This window comes from Motacilla alba, chromosome 1A (assembly GCF_015832195.1).
Source record: "Motacilla alba alba isolate MOTALB_02 chromosome 1A, Motacilla_alba_V1.0_pri, whole genome shotgun sequence".
NCBI lineage: Eukaryota > Metazoa > Chordata > Aves > Passeriformes > Motacillidae > Motacilla > Motacilla alba.
In genome coordinates this window covers 34,551,142-34,567,744 of record NC_052031.1, presented here as the reverse complement: position 1 = coordinate 34,567,744, position 16,603 = coordinate 34,551,142, and the positions used below count along the sequence as shown (strand labels likewise).

Here is a 16,603-nt window from a genome sequence, read left to right as displayed (position 1 = left end):
CTAGGACCATTCCAGAATTTCTAAAATAACCTTCCTTCCTGTCATTCAAGCATACTTCCTACTTTAGGTTCCAACTCTCATTCATTTTCATTCTCACTTATATTCCTTCTGCTCAAATTCAGAGGATTAACACTCTACATTTCTCAAATATTTCAGCTACCTTCAGTGTCCTAGGTACGTCCTGAATTTTTTATGCCACAAGTACCCCAGATGTCAAAAACCCAGCCTGTACTATTTCAAAACCTATTTCTTTCATGATGCTTTCCACCTGAGAGCCCCCTGGTTTCATCTGGCTTAAATATCAGAATGCTCTTCTCCAAAGAGGTCAATGTTACTTTCAGGGTCAATGCATCAAAACGAGCAAAAGTCAAGCTCTCCCCAAATGATAAGGTTTGTTCTATATTAGGGGTTTTTTAAAGTTTCATTTATTATTTGATTACTTTCCCACAAAATTTGTAACAATTTTGAAGTCCTAGATTTTAAGGAAATTAAATTTAAGATACACAAATTTGATTGAGGTAATCAGTTGATAGCAGTTTTCTCAAGCCAAGAGAACTCAAATGAGTCAAGAGTATCCCCCTCTCAGCTCAACATACTTTGGTCCCCCACATTCAACTGCAGAAGCTTTCACAAATCGAACAGGTTGCAAGCCAACAGGTTCAATGCTCAGAGTGTTGTTTTCAACAGCTTCCAGAACAGCTGAGGCCAACTGCAAGAGAAATATAGAAAGCAGTTAAAAACAGCTCTGCTTCATTCAGTGCCTCAAAGCAGTGACATATTTCTTCTTCTGGAAAGTTAACAAGATGGGGGGGGCGGGGGGGGTGGTAAAATCAACCCACCAAACAAAAATTCTATTACAAATAAGATTTCACTTTCATCACGAGCAAGAGGTCCCATTTCCAGGCTCCTGTTTAAATTCTGTCCTACAAATAACCCTGCCTTCCCTGAGGCAACCTAACTTCCTTTACATCTAGGAATGTAGTGAAGCATGTTTAAAACACTAGCTGTATTTTCAGCCTTTCCTCATACACCCAAATAGCACATGTATTTATATATGCTATGCTCTTGTCAGAGGCTGAATATGGCACAAACTTTATTTTAAAAAATTGGACTGATTTTGTGTTCTATGAAAAATACAAAATTATGTTCCATACATCTTTATCTTAAATAAAACAAGTAAAGGTTATGTCACTGTTTTCAGCTAAAGATAGCTCAAGCAAGGTGTTCAAACAAGTAAGACTGAACAATATATAGGAAAGCCAGTTGCAACTTTCAAACACCAGCCTACTTAAAGTGTAACTTCGCTCAGGTTTTTTATGTTCATTCCTTATAAACAATCGTAAGACACTGGAAATGTGACCATTTTGCTTGACTGGACTGAACATTTGTCCAAGACCACTGTTTCAAGTAATAGCCATTAACTGATTTAAAAAAGGTGCAACTTATATTACTAATGAAATAATATTGTGCCAAGGTTCTTTCCTACTAAGTAATAAAGATATTTTTTCTATTGTACTTTATTTTAAGACCAGAATGCTACTATTAAAATAGTTCATATGAAATACTCTCTCTGCCAAAAGCAGAACACTACACATACACACAAAAGGCTACTGAGAGTTAATGCAATACTTCAACCATTCACATAACTGCACTTTCAATTATTCGAAAACACAATACATGTATAATTTATTGCTTGGTTTAACTGCACACTAGCATCAACAGCCAAGTAAAACAGAAGTTGGTCACTACACACAGCATTTGGAAACAATAAATGGTGTAACTGACAAGTGCTAGAAGCCTCATTCTTCCCTTAAAAGGCAATACAAATCTACAGTAATTATATTACCAATGAAGAACAAATTCCAAAATTAAGTTGCTGCAAAAGACAACAGGATGGCCTACTTACATATATTGCAGAAGCAATTCAATTCCCATAGTAACCAAGTAAAATTTTTAGTGGGAGAGGTTCATATGATGCTGTACACCAACCATAACACACTGGTATACAATTGACTAAAAGTGTGCTTATGGCCAGCAAGTAATAGCAGATGAAAAGCATGGGAAAAGAACATAACACCTCCTGAAAACAACACATAAAAATTATGGTAAAACTGTTGGGTTTGCTATGTGAGGTGTTTAATTTTATTGGGAAAGAATATCAATACTTAGGGCTTTAAAATTTCTTGTTCTGATTTTGATAAAGAGCTAAGAATATGCTCCCTTTTTCCTACTGACCAATACTACAAGTACAGCCTATAAATGGTGCATAAGAACAAGAAGTTCTAAGTAAAGCAGTTGGATCTGCAATCAGTTCCATGTTATTCCCAGGACAGGTGAAACTCCAGTCTTTCCTCTGTATGGGAGAGTGTGTGGGAATAACACAAGGGAAAAAAGTCTCCTAATTTGATTCCTCTAAAACCATATTTATCAACTGTCCCTGTTGAATCTTAAATCCCAAAGCCTAATTCTTGTAACTCAGACCTCTCTTCAAGAAAAGGCCCAGACTACTGCAGTCTGCTGACTGATATGAGAGAAAATCAGTCCACAAAATTAAATATATTGGTCTCTACTGCCCCCTATATAAACAAGAAACAGAGTGTTATTTTTACACTCTATTTGAAGTATCAGGAAGAAAACTTCCATCCATTCCAACAAAGATCAGATTCTGACAGGTGTAACATTTGAAGAAGTAGACATAAAAAGGCCATATCTAGAAGACCATAAATGGAATAGATTAGTGAAGAAAAAAATGGTCATTTCAATACTCCAGACCAAACTTTAGGACTTCATAGTAGTCTTTTGGCTCCATGTAACATATTTAAGGGGAAAATATCAGTGAGCACATTTAGACCATTTCCATTACCTCACTTCTGGAGAAAGTTAAACATGGAAAAATATCTTCCCGATAAATTTTGTCCAAGAAAGGACATGTTCTGTCCATAGTAGGCTCATCCTTCCAAGACCTGAAGTCATTGTACAGAGACAGATCAGCCTAGAACACACAAAAATTCACATATTTTAGTAATGTAATTATCACACTAGTGTCTATCATTTGCAAATATCCACAGGTAAATAATAAGCATTAAAATGCTTTCTACTGTAATGTAAAAATTGAAAGTATGTAATGTGTAAATTGAAAGAATGCTGTCATGGTTCAGCTATGAATACCTCCTTAAACCCACTTTCCTAAGCCTGTAAATTCAAGCAAATCAAAACATAACGATTTTCAATACACAGAGATAATGCATCTACTGGTTACAACTGCACACTACCACTACAAGCTAATGACCTTTCCCCCATTCCCTAAGCTTACAGATAGCTTTGAAATACTTAAGAAGAGCCAGAAAACAGTTTCCATCTCCAGGCATCTTCCTTAAAGTACTTTAGTTCACCTCCATTTATGTAAGTTAAGAAAAGCAGAGAAATTCAAAGAAAACAACTGCAATTCTAGACATCTTACATGTTCATGATGCATCCGACTCTAATTTGCTGCTATCCAAACACTAAAAGAAAACAGACTAACACACTGAATATCCTAAGAAAAGAAAACAGGAAGTGCATGTACAACTCAGTTAAAGTACACCGTTATTCTTCACTTTTCCTCTTTATGCTAAAACTCTCTCCTACACCTCCCTACAACAGAAAGGCAATGATGGTCGCTGGGAATGATTTATGAGCCTGCTCCCCCAACAACTCCTCTAGGCAAAGAGGAAATGCTAAAATTATCTATTAAATCATGCTCAGAAGAACTGTATTCTGTGTTAGGAAAAGATAATTGTACCTGCTTTGAAAACACCTTGTTTTGTCATCTCCAGGCTGAGATCAGTTAGCAGCAGGATGGCACCAACCCAGTGTGGTGGTCCAGAGATGGGTACTAGGTTGTTATTAAAAATCTATTTGCATTATGGGACAGTCTGTCCCACAGGCTTGCTACCCACTAACAGCTAGAGCACACTGAGGCGCTCCCAGAGCACATCATCTGCTTTAGGGCTACCTGAGAAAAGACTTTTCACGGGCTCCAAGCAGAGTGGGGGTGAGTGCTTCTGACATGTGCTCCTAATCCAACATATAAAACTAACTCCAGTCCCAAAGGGACATGCAGCACCATCCCCAGACTGGTTTTGACATTCTGCTTCAGCACCTTCAGTCTGCTGAACTACAGCAGGCCTACACTCCTAAAACTAAACCTATTGAAAGGATGTACACTGCAGGAGAAAGATAAGCCAGGATGTGAATTTAAAATTTTGTACAATTAAAGAAAATACAGATAAGACAATGAAATGGGGAAATAGCATATACTAAAAGTTGATTTTTACTCCTATTTAAAAGAACAGTATGTGGCTTTGAACCAACCTCAGTCTCTTTTTCATTCCCCATGCAACACCCCTTCTGAGTTCTCACCACTTTGCCATTCTTTTACATATTTGCTTTGGGGAGTCCTTTTCATAATTTTCAGGGGTTTTTGGTTAAACTTTTTTCCTTGAAAAATAACTTACAAAAATTAGACTGGAAATTTTGTTTTTCATTAGAGCCACTTGCATTATACTCAGGTACAATCAGGAACAACTATCTTAATTAAGCTAATCCATAAGTGTTCTGGTTGCTAAGCCACCAACTTCAGTGGAATTCAATAGGTGTAACTTGCTCCCTAAAGGAACATTTCCCATAACTTAAACACATCTCAGGTCTGGCTTTGAAATTAATACAATCAAGAGAGACCAGCAGAAAAACATCAATTTTTTACTTGTACCCTAGAATTCTAAAAATTAAGATGCATTTCTTATCAACTTGGTTATTTTATATATTTACTCAATTTTACCTAAAACAACAGTTTATAAAGAAGCTGCCTTGAGAAAAATTGTTCAGTGACCATAGCCTGATAATCTTCATTTTCAATCATTTTCAATTTCATTCATTTTCAATTTCAATGTGTGATACGTGTATCTCCTCCCTGCCTTTACATATGCTTTCACTAGATCCCAGTTTTGATTACCTGAAATTAAATACACAGTCAAATATAATAACAATTCCAGTTAAATTTTTTATGCTTTCATTACATAAATGTGACATCAGCAAAATATCTCAGCTCTTTGAACAACAGTGATGCATTTATCAACATTTCTGGTGAGGAAATGACACCTGTCTGCTTGAGATCTGGGCAGCTCATCTCAATCTTTTTAATATCGAAATTCATTAGACATGTCTATTTATCCTAGAGGTTACTACCACATACTAGGAAGTATTTCTCTGGGATGTTGGCAGCTTTCCAGCTCCACTGCAATTTAGGGTGGACAGCCAAACACTCGTGATTCTGCCTACGTTCCACAAAGAAATTGGAGAGCTGACCCTATTTACACCCAGCTCCATCCCACAACACAAAGCTCTAGGGGGCAGACTCTGCAGAAGGGTCCAACTCCATTGGCTCAGGGCCAATACACAGCCCTGAGCAAGGCTACTCTTGACCCCCCTTAGAAGTCAAGTCACTCAAAATCAGAAGAATAAGACCCAAAAAGTAACAACTCAGTGGCCTGAACTAGCAAGACGGGGACTGAACTAGGGTTTCAGACCCAAGCTCCAAGAAATGAAAAAAAATTTACCTTAGAGCAGCTACAAATAAAGCCAGTAAACAAAATGCCAAAGCACCAGACAACAGGAACAGCTGGGAAGGCATGTATCCCCTGCTTAAAACAATGTCCCAACTAACATGCCAAAGGCATTCATGCCTTTTTCACCCCATTCTACATTCCATTCTTTTGTTATTTATTCCTTTCCTAAGAACTCCTAAGTCTCTGTAGGTCTTTGACCACCATTGAACACTGAGATGGGGTTTTCAGACAACGATCAACAAGGACACTAGGTTTTTTTCCAGCACAATATTAGCTCTTTCCAAGTTCAGAACTGCAAGCTTGCTATTTGCATTTTTTCTTAAATGCCTCATTTCACATTTATTAATTTTTGGATTTCATCAGCTGTTTTACTAACCACCTAGTAACACTCCTTCTCAACACTTCAATCAATTTTTGCACTACCATTCCAAGGGCTCAAGTACCAATGCCTTGCTACATTATTTCCCTATTTTCAGTGACATGAGTAGATTTAAAAAACAAGCAAACAAACCAACCAAAAAAACAAACCAAACAAAAAACCCCAACCCACACAAAAGAAACCCCCACATAGGCCTCAGGATTCCAGTGACTCCCCACCTGTTCTCTAATAAATTACTGATTTCATCTTTTCCCTGGCCTCTTTCACCCACTACTGATTTATAAAATGACTTTTCCTCTTTTCTATGACAGTTTATACAATGCTTATGAAAGTTTATGAACTTTCAGTGATGGATTTCATTAAAAGGTCACCAGGACCTATCATTTAGTTATATTGTTTGGTTTATTGTTTAGGGTTTTATAATCACCACATGCAATTTCAATATTTGAAATCTTATCTTCCCTTAATGATTTAAAGGAAAATAAGACTTGGAAAAATTAACTCCTATTGGTATGTAAGGAAAGTTCTTTCATTAATGAAAAATATCTCTAAGATAGTAAGCATTAAATGAAGATTTAAGATATACTCTATTTATTGCGAGTAAAACAAAACAATAAAGCCAATTTATCAGCAAAAAGACAACGATCCTTGTACATTACCTCTTTACAGTCTTTTACAATTGGCTGCATCATGGTAAGGTCCTGATGACTGCCACCCATAGCACTGCTTGTACTCTTGTTCCTTGCATGGCCTTTCTTAAAAGGAGTTCTTCCACCAGACTGGAATTCCTTAGTTGGAGATGTTGGTGAAGTGGACAGTACTAGTGTTTTCAATGCTGCTACTTCAGCCTGGAGGACATCAATCTTCACAGGGCAGGGGGGAATAAAGTCATTAACAAACAAAAAATGTATTAGTTTATAAATATCTTAAATCAATTTAAAACATCTTCAGCTATCTCACTGTAAATCAAAACTTCATCTTCCAACAGTACTAAGACACAGATGCCCAGACAATCGGATATGGCAGTAGCATTGGCTTCCTATGCACCTTGCTGGCTGACATGACACTGAAACACCATGTCCCTGGGTGTTCTCTCAGAGTATGTCAAGCAACACAAAACAACTGAGTATATATTCTAAAAATGTATACAGGTAATCCTCCACCTATATCTTTATGATTCACACTTCAGATTTAAACCCATGTGAAAATACAAAGCAAACAAGCTGGGAAAAAACTCACCTTTCCTTGTGCTTCTTTTAATTGTTTTTCTGCTGCAGCTTGTTTGACATTTGCTTCTTTAACCATTTTGTGTGCTTCCTATAAAAGATGTTTAGCTAGTGTAAATGCTTCACACAAATTTATGAAAAATCCAACAACTAATGACATACTTTTGCTTCATGAACACTACTTGTGACTATTAAGATGTGCAATAGTCTGAAATGAAATATATACACCAAAAAAAAATCCCTACAAATCTATGATTTTGATTCATCATTGGCCAACCAAGGTTCTCCTTAGTCCTGAGCCCAAATTCAGAAATTCAGCAACTCCACCTACCCCACTCCAGCAGGAACAATACCTGTCATGAACACCAGGTTCCAGTCACGCTTCGGTGGCTGATAAGTTCCTTGACCCCCAAGAGAAAGACTCAACCAGTAGCAACAAAAGCAAGATAGGCACAGTAGCACATTCAAAAGAATGTTCCTTCTTGTAGCCAGAATAACAAGTTTCAGACAACTGTAAATTTCAGCATGAAGGAACCAATCAACTATGAAGTCTAAATTCTTGCTATCAATAAAACAGACAAAACAACAGCAAAAAAACACTTCATTATTTGATAAACATTTTTTAAGTAGAATGGAAAAAGCACTAATAAAACAATCCATGTAAAGAAACAAGGCTAAGCCAATAAAGAAGGAAGCATAAAAGGACTGAGGTTTTTCCAAAGTCCTTTTACCTCATAACTCTAAGCCTTTTGTCTGTGTAATGTATTTGTTTAGGCTCTGATCCCGCAATTTGTGCCCATGATCAAATTACTGTTCTCACGTGGTACTTACTGAAGGCAACAAAAATCGAAATATCAGAGCCAGCAACCAAATTACTTAACATAGGATCCTTTTCATATCTGTAAAGCGCCTAGCACATCTGGACACTATATAAATAAAACAAAAAAGTTCATACATTGTCATACCAAAAGATCTGGCTCCCACTAGCATACAACACAGCTGTATAGTATGGGTTTGTAAAATTCTCATAAGTAACAAGACACATGCAAGAATGGGAACATACACATTTATACAATGTGTACAAATACACTTAACATTGACCATGCAGTTTCTGCTTAGTGATGCATCTTTGAAAGCGAAGCATGTTACTGTGCTATTACAGAGTAATAATGTAATAAATGCACCCAGCTGTGCAAAACAAGTCTCAATCCTCCACTGGGATGCAACAATATAGGCCCTAGCATATCCATTTATGTGGCTGTTGAAATTAGTGGGATTCAAAATTAAACATGAATTCAAGGGCTGCAGATCCCAGTGCAAAAAAATCAATAAACCTCACCACTGTGCCTTGTTAGAGCCCCTAAGTGAAATCAAATCACAAAAGAAAACTTAGGGTAACATGCCTATAACAGTCTGGACAATTCAAATTCAAACTATTATTACTAATAAACTGTATTTCAAACATATTTTTAATAAACTGACACACTGATCTAAGCAACGTAATATCATAAATAAAAAATTTTACCGATAATTTTCCTTTTATTCCTCCACAGTTAAAATACCTGCCCAACGTTTTCCTCCTCCCAGCATACCCAAGTATTTATACTATAAAACACCCTTCCACTCTTCTATTTTTTTTTTACACAAAGGAACTGCTTAAAATATTAAGTAACCTTGCTCTACCAGGATATACTTTTTAATTTGATTTTCAAGTGTTTAATAGCACTTTTATACAACATCATAGGCTTAAGCACTACTTCTAAAACATACCTAATGTTGTATCGTTATGCATATGCTGAAAGCCCAGACTTACAATTTAGTAAATGCATAAATCATCCATGGATTATGAAATTTATTCTGACAGTTAAAGATACCCCAATTTAGGCCCAAAGTATTCCTATATATATTCCTAAGATAAAATGAGAACTGATCCTAGTTCAATTTATGGATTTAGCATTTTATTTCTGTGTAATACAATCTCACAATCTTTGCTGGTACTACTGCCTTTTCCTCAAATGCAAAGGTCCCAGTGAAAGTTCAGGCTCCTCACTTGGTAACCAGGTTTCACTCTGGTGCATCACTCAGCACTAATGCTTCTTTTGAAGCCGGTGGGTGTAGCATGCTGCCAGAGCCAAAATTCAGAAGCTGAAAGCATGGTTAAGTTATGTACTTGCTACCTCCATTCATCTGGAACTACGTTATTTTTTATTTAGTCACCATGGCAACCCCAAATTTAGCTCTTATCTAGATAGCCTTGTTGTCAGACAGAGAAGCTGTCTCAAAATAGTTATGCCAAAAAATAAGCTGATTTATTTCCCTTATTTTCTTCATTTTGTGTCTAGGCAGATTGACAAGCTCAATACGGCGTCTCGCATCTAAGTGAAAAGTCTGCAGCTTTCTCTTAAGCCTCTACTTCCACACACCCGAGACTTCAGGACACAAATCCTCTTATGTGCTTATTGCAGAAAAATTCAGCATACAATATACTGGTTCTACATAAAACATCTGGCTCAGCTTCCCTTAAGTATATCACATCGAAGACTCCAACAAACCTCAAACAGACTAGCTGTAAGTTCTTCCAATTCCTGTCCAAGTTGATCTCGCACTTTAGAAAGCCTTTCACATTCTTCATCTTTTAACTTCAGCTCCTATGGAAAATTGAAAGTTATTTATTCTGACTTAGAGTAGTAATTTGGCCTTTTAAAGCTAATACCAGAAGAGAGGGGGGACAAAAAAATTAAAGCGAATAATCAGAGGAGCATAACACCTTTGCTAAAACAAAGCCTTTCAAAATAGTCATCATAACACTAAAAGCAATTAAATTTAATGCTATGCATGTATAGCTGTTTATTCCTGCTGTACAGAATTATACCAGGGCAATCTAATATACAGCTAAGCTAAACACCAACACTTCCAAAATACTCTGAAGTAAAAAAAACCCTTTTTTTTCCCTGAAAGTATAAAAGGCTGTATTCACATAAAATATAGATCAAATTAATTATTGGGGCAGACAGAACACCAGTTCATCTACCCATTCCTTAAAATATGCTTAAAGTAATCTGTTTTTAAAAAATATTAAAAATTTATTTAAAAAATAAAAAATCACTGGCTCAGGACAACCTGCAATTCCAAATGAATCTTAAAACATATTTTACTATAAATACTGTCTTCCAAATATCTCTTTACAATGTTTCTAAAATTGTACTTTCCCTTGTTTATGCAGATTTATAAATAAAATTAAAGCAACTTAATGAAATTCAAAATGTTGGTGTTCACCCCACTAAAATTTGATTGAATATCTGACCATATCCATTCTTACAGTAAGATTTTAACACAGATTTGGCACTATAATGGTGACATATGCCCAATCTCATCCATACTGTGGATAAAATGGGGTACTTTGCAGAGAAGTAGAAAAAGGCTGACAAGAAATGTGAAAGAAAGTTCTTCTCCCCTTCTGTATCCATTAAACCCTAGAATCTTTTGCAGAAAGAGAAAGATGTAGAGATAAAGTAAAAGAAAGAAAAGTAGCCAATTCTGACCTTTCAAACTCTTTTTGGCCCTACCTCCCTTCTCATCCCCATCCATCTCCTCTTTTTCCACTTCTCCCTGACAAGAAAGGTATTACACTGCCATCGTTCCTGAAATGCAAGACCAAAGATGGTCACTAGTAGGTTAAAGATTACAAATACAATCTAGCAATGATTTGCTCTGAAAACCTCCACAAGCCAGTAAAAAATAGCTGCCTTCAGAAAACTGTGGGAGGCCAGTCACAAGAAAGTCATAAAAAAAGCCCAAATGGCAGCTTCTTTTGTGTTTTTGGAAGGTGGTTAATACTTCCTCCAAAGTCTTCATGACTGAAGTAACATTGCACACAACTATGTGGGAAACTGCATTTTGCCTTGTAGCATGGTGGTATTAGGTCTTGCTCTCAATTTCGGCAGTGAAATTGGCAATAAGAATTTTATGTAAGGTGAAGGGTCCTGTTTGACTTCAGGTCCTAAACTGGAAAGAGTTTAGGGACTCTTCTAGAATCATTTAGTATCAAAGGCATTATTCTATCCTTCTTTTATTTGGTTTTAACTATGAACATTTTGATTAATTTTTAGTCTAGTTTGTTTGTAATTTGGATTTTTTTGCTTCAAAATGCAACTATTTTGAGAGGTACCACTTAAATGATGGGGATTTTCCCAAACTTGGTATTTCTCAAATTCTATTCAAATCTTACTTGCTAGCTACTACTCTGCACACAGTGACCTATCTCTTTCTCAATAAAAACCCCAAAAGGCAACAGGAAAATAGCTACAGATGAGGCCTGAGAAGGAGAAATTAATACAAAAAACACACACAAAAAAAAAAAAAAAAAACACCAAGAAAAAAACAAAGGAAAAAGAGGTTAAAAAAAAGGGGGGGAGGGGGGTGAGGAAACCTAGTTATTTTGTGTTGGTTTAAAGTATTTCCCCTATAAAGTATGGTTCTTAATCAGGAAAAGGAAGATTCTGATGCAAAATGCTTTAAGTTCAAAAAAGAGTTGAAACTTTTCCTATAAATGCAGAGGAAACATCAACATTTCCTTTGGCTTACTTCCCTGATTTATAAGGACAAAGCTACATACCTCTTAAAAGCAGACTGTATCAATATTCAGGTCAAGAGTTGTCAAACTAACAATGCAAGTAAAACAACTCCAGGTTCACCTACCACTACTGATACACTACTTACTTTAAACAGTTACATTTTGCCTGCAACTGGAAAGATTAGGAGAGATTAGATTAAAATTTAGGCAGATGAGTAAAGTTTCTTAACAAAAAGACATCATCAGGCAGTCTACAACACATGGCTGCTTAGCTGGATTTATCAAACAGTACACACGTTCCCATAACATGATTCAGGAGAAGCATAACGTAAAACATTTTTGTCAAGCAAATTAAAGTTCAGGTTTTTTTAGGCAGGGCAGAAATGAAGAGCGCCCAAAGCAAAAAGCTTAGCAGTTATCACAAACATTACTACTGCCTGTGACTTACAGGCATTACTGGAGACTTCCCAGCCATACCCAAAAAGAAGCAGAAAAGACAACTCTGCGTGCTGGACTAACTATTCATGCTGCATTCCTTTACACATTACTGTTCTGAAAAAGTAACTACATGGAAGATGAGGAGCTATTATAAAGCACACTACAAACACACTTACAGAAGGCAAGAAAAAATTAACTTGCATGGAAAAAAAAAACCTTACAGTTAAAAAAAATCTGTATCAAAGGGTCATATTGTTGTTTATTTCTCTTTGATCTTCTCAGACAAGGAGTGGGTATTTAAAAAGAACTGTGAGATAAGAATTGCAAATTACTGCTTCAAAACCATTCACACTTTACATCCTAGGAAGAAAATCATCCTACACCTAACCAATCTAACCAACTCAGAACTAAACACATAATACCAAGGAAAGAACATTTTCTACAGCTATCACCTAAATTCTGAACTGTGGGATACTTCTGAACTCTGAAGTTGTCAAAGAAGTATTTATATTAAATGCACTCCTATTTGACTGGTCTAACTCAGCACACAAGCTTAAAAAGCTACATAAAAATCAGTCCTTTGCAACCAGATTCACAAGGGAATGATGCGACAGAAGATCCAGAATCTCCTTTCAAACTTAGCATAATTTCACAACCTATTGAATTATCTTATGGTGTGGGTGAAGATGTTTCTATTTTGCTTTCATGCAGTCTTCTTTCTACTCGCCTGAGAAAATTTCTCTGCCTACAATGCACTGCAATGGCATAAGAGGTGTGGAAATTTTCATCAAAGACAGCCAGAAACTGCTAGCACACCTTCAGAGAACCATCACAAGCCTGTAGCCTTACAATTTAGCTGGAAATTGATTTCAGAAAAGATTGAAAGCATACATTTCAGTACAGTTCTAACACACCCTCATTTTCATTTTTAGCTTATAAGAAAACAGCAGAAATTTTAAAATGCTGAATAGTACTGGATAGTATCACTGGAATTCCTGGATAGTTATTGTGAAACTGTTTACTATTAATCCATGCAGAGTTTTAAAACATCATGTTTTACTGCAGATCTGAAGACATGAGATCAAATTGCAACACTCCATTTGTTTCTGAGATGAAAAACATATAGAGAAATTGAAGCCTTTGAAAGAAAATTCTAAATCTGAGAATCAGGCTCTCAAATTCAGGCTCTATGTTGAAATTGACAGTACATTCTATACTATCATCTCTTTCACAAGAATTACTGTATTGTGGGAAAACAAATCCATTTTACTCTACTAGGAAAATATAATTCATTCACATTTTACTACAGAAAGTCAAATGTGGTTTTACTTGTTACTAATTATACAGATCTTACTCTAAAAGACCATGGGAATCATGGAAACCAAACATGTTGTTATCATCACCTCTGGTAGACTGCTCCTTCCTCATCAAAGAGGGCTAAAACATCGGTTTCTTTGACAAGGAAATAGTTTTGGGTCAAACCACACAAAAATTCAAGAAAAACATGACTATGAAATGCTAAAGCTCACAAACTACAGGTAAGCTATCCAAAACACATGCAGTACGCTGGTTAGGACTCCACTAAATTTGTATATCAACAAATACCATGTATCAAATGTATGTAGTGATGTATCAAAATACCATCACTGTTCGCTGGGAGGCTATCTACATGTGGCTGACTTACAGTCAATAACCACAGTGACAGGGCTCAATGCAAACTCGGCAGAGAAAATACAAATGCATTGAGACATGAGGACATAAGGTCCCAGGCATTACAATCACTAAGTCTTTTAACACCTCAATTTCCCTGATGCTGCTTTAGAAGATTAGCGAAACAAGAAGGGTTCAGATGATCTAAAGCAAACACTCACCTCCACCTTTAGAATATAGCCAGAAATTACGCCTTCAGTGAAAAAATAAGCAAAACATTATCTGAACGGTCTCAGAGATTGAAAAAATCTGTCATTTTAATTAAGGGAGCATTTTAAGGCAAATGTAAAATTGTAAATGCCCCATTAGTATAGAATTCAGCACTGCTGTTAACCTCTGACCCAGCCTTCCCTCCCAATCTGATGACATGATCTGATGCTGCAACTGATCTAGATTGAACTAGAAAGTGTATTTTTCTCTCATCAAGACATAAACTTTTTAAAGACTTTTTTTAACAATCTTGCCAGCAATGCCTTTCATTTTAAGAAGTCTATAGTCTTAAGAAATCCAAAGCACACACAGAGCAGGAAAAAAAACTTATTCTATTACTGAATAATTTATTCAGGAACCATATTGAAATGTCCAACAAATACGTGGCATATATACATTATCTAATATAGAAAAACCTGACAGCACTTTAAGAAAGAAGTTGCACTCCAAGCAAAGTGAAAAAAAAAACAGTGGATCCCTAAACTTTAAAGGTTCATTTTCTTTTCTAGTTCCCTTTCTGATCACAACTGCAACAAATTCAAAACAATCTTTAATGTATAGTACAATAACAGAGTTTGAGCAGGAAATTTGGAACAAATGAAAAATGCAAAATAGCAAATTTGCATTTACTTTGTTCACTCTCTATAGCTTGTAAAGCTTCCAGGCTCAATAAGCTTCAAGTGCAAATTGTAATTCTCATTTTTCTCACTAGTAAACAGCACAGAGAATTACACAGAATTTAAAGCCATTACACAAAAGACAACCAGCTATACAAAGACACTACCTCTTCATTACATCCCTAGAAGGCTTGAACTGAGCTCTCATCAATAGAAGTGAGTGTGCTTGGAAACAGAAGTTTAAAGATTGTATGACATATGAATATCACAGAGAGGATACAGCACTATGTGAACAGCCATGAGTTTTGGAGGAAAAATACCAGAGATGAGTTAGGGATAGGAAAAAGTAGTCCTCATGCAGGAAGAGGAAGAAAGTGGGTATAAAGGAAGGAATAGGTTTATGGTTGCAGAGTCTGTACAGATCCCTGCCATGACTATGCAATTCCAAAACAGTGCAAGTTTAGAAAGACAAGCAAAGCAAGTTACCTCTCCAGTACAACACTGGTAAGAATCACATGAGGAGTTGAGAATTAGCAAGAACTCTGACATCAACAGTCTCAAGTTAGTGCTGAATTGCTTCTGTTAAGACCACACAAAGAGCTTGAAAACATATAACATGCAGTTAATTATGTCCTAGCAGCCTTCATGCCACTTCCTTAAGAACAGTCTTAACAAATTTTAGAGTGAAATAGGAAACATTTCCATCTTTAAGAGACAAAGTGGTATACATTGGAATAAGATTTTTAGATCATTCCAAGCTATCAACAGCAGATCCAAGTTGCGGTTTTCAAGTACATGAGCTGTAATTTCATATACTCTGAAGAAGAGCTTTTCTAAAGTTTGGATGTTAATATGTTCTTATTTTCTAGGGTTCCAAGTTTAATTGCTAGGATTATATATTCACATGCAAGGTCCTCAAATTTAGCTCAGGTTAATGTTTTCTTTCAGTGGCCAAAAGCTAAGCAAACACACACATTAGCAAAGGAAGCCACTACTCAGCAATACAACAACAGAAAAAGCAATGTGTGAATCTTCAGTTAAGGTTCGCTATGACAGTAATGATGATTGCATCCAACAAGATAAGGTAACAAACAGAGGGTAGCAAGTTCAAACACAAGATGAATTTAAACCTAAACAAAAATGGAGTCACCTAGAGAAGAAAGGACACATATACAAATAGCACAAAATCTACTCAAAAACTTAAGCACAGAGAAATGTTAAAATGATAAATAATGGTTTTGCATTTATATAGCACCATCCATCCAAACAAGACAAAGCGCTTTACAAATATTAATGAATTGAGACACAGTGTCTTCAAAGGTATCCATATTCAATTTGAAGGGTAGTGTAGTAGTACTCTAAAGAACATCAGAGGCATTTTTACTGCTTCTTTCCTATGCAAGCATTCCCCTATGAAACACTTCTGTTTCTAAAGCATTTATAAATTCCATGACACATGCTACACTTTTAAACTCTAGAAGAAAGAAGACTCGAAAGGTATATAATCAGTGTCTATAAATACTTATTCAGCAACAACAGAATGACAGAAAATTACTCCTATTCTCAAATGTCAGAATTAAGGAAAGCCTACATTTCATAAAGAGAGTGTGTTTAACCAGATATTGCAGCAAAAGCTTCCATTGTTAAGTAGCAGCAGCAGCACTAGAAAAAAAAACATTATCAAAGAATAATTCTAAGACATCAGCACTGCACTTAGAAAAATTTACATAAAATCATTACATCATAATAAATCTATAAGAAATTAGCAGATTTCAAATGCACCTCCTGGCCTATCATTCTGCAGTATTAGAAACACTTAGAAGAGAGAAAAAGAGGGAGGAAAC

At 36.0% G+C, this 16,603-nt stretch overlaps 1 protein-coding gene across 4 annotated transcripts in view; it reads right to left on the bottom strand.

Annotated features, from left to right (window-relative positions):
* The window catches only part of LOC119708059 (RAB3A interacting protein), a 31,749-nt gene that overhangs the window by 6,131 nt on the left and 9,015 nt on the right, over positions 1-16,603 (bottom strand). For 2 of the 4 annotated variants that reach the window (XM_038153927.1, XM_038153928.1), the window contains exons 4-8: positions 9,764-9,859; positions 7,225-7,302; positions 6,645-6,848; positions 2,864-2,992; positions 597-709 (exon numbers count right to left, since the gene is read on the bottom strand). In XM_038153927.1, the coding sequence (XP_038009855.1) occupies positions 597-709; positions 2,864-2,992; positions 6,645-6,848; positions 7,225-7,302; positions 9,764-9,859 (620 nt within the window). Of the gene's footprint in view, positions 1-596; positions 710-2,863; positions 2,993-6,644; positions 6,849-7,224; positions 7,303-9,763; positions 9,860-10,777; positions 16,570-16,603 lie in introns of those variants that run through there. The other 2 variants (XM_038153930.1, XM_038153929.1) reach the window with 2 other exon arrangements.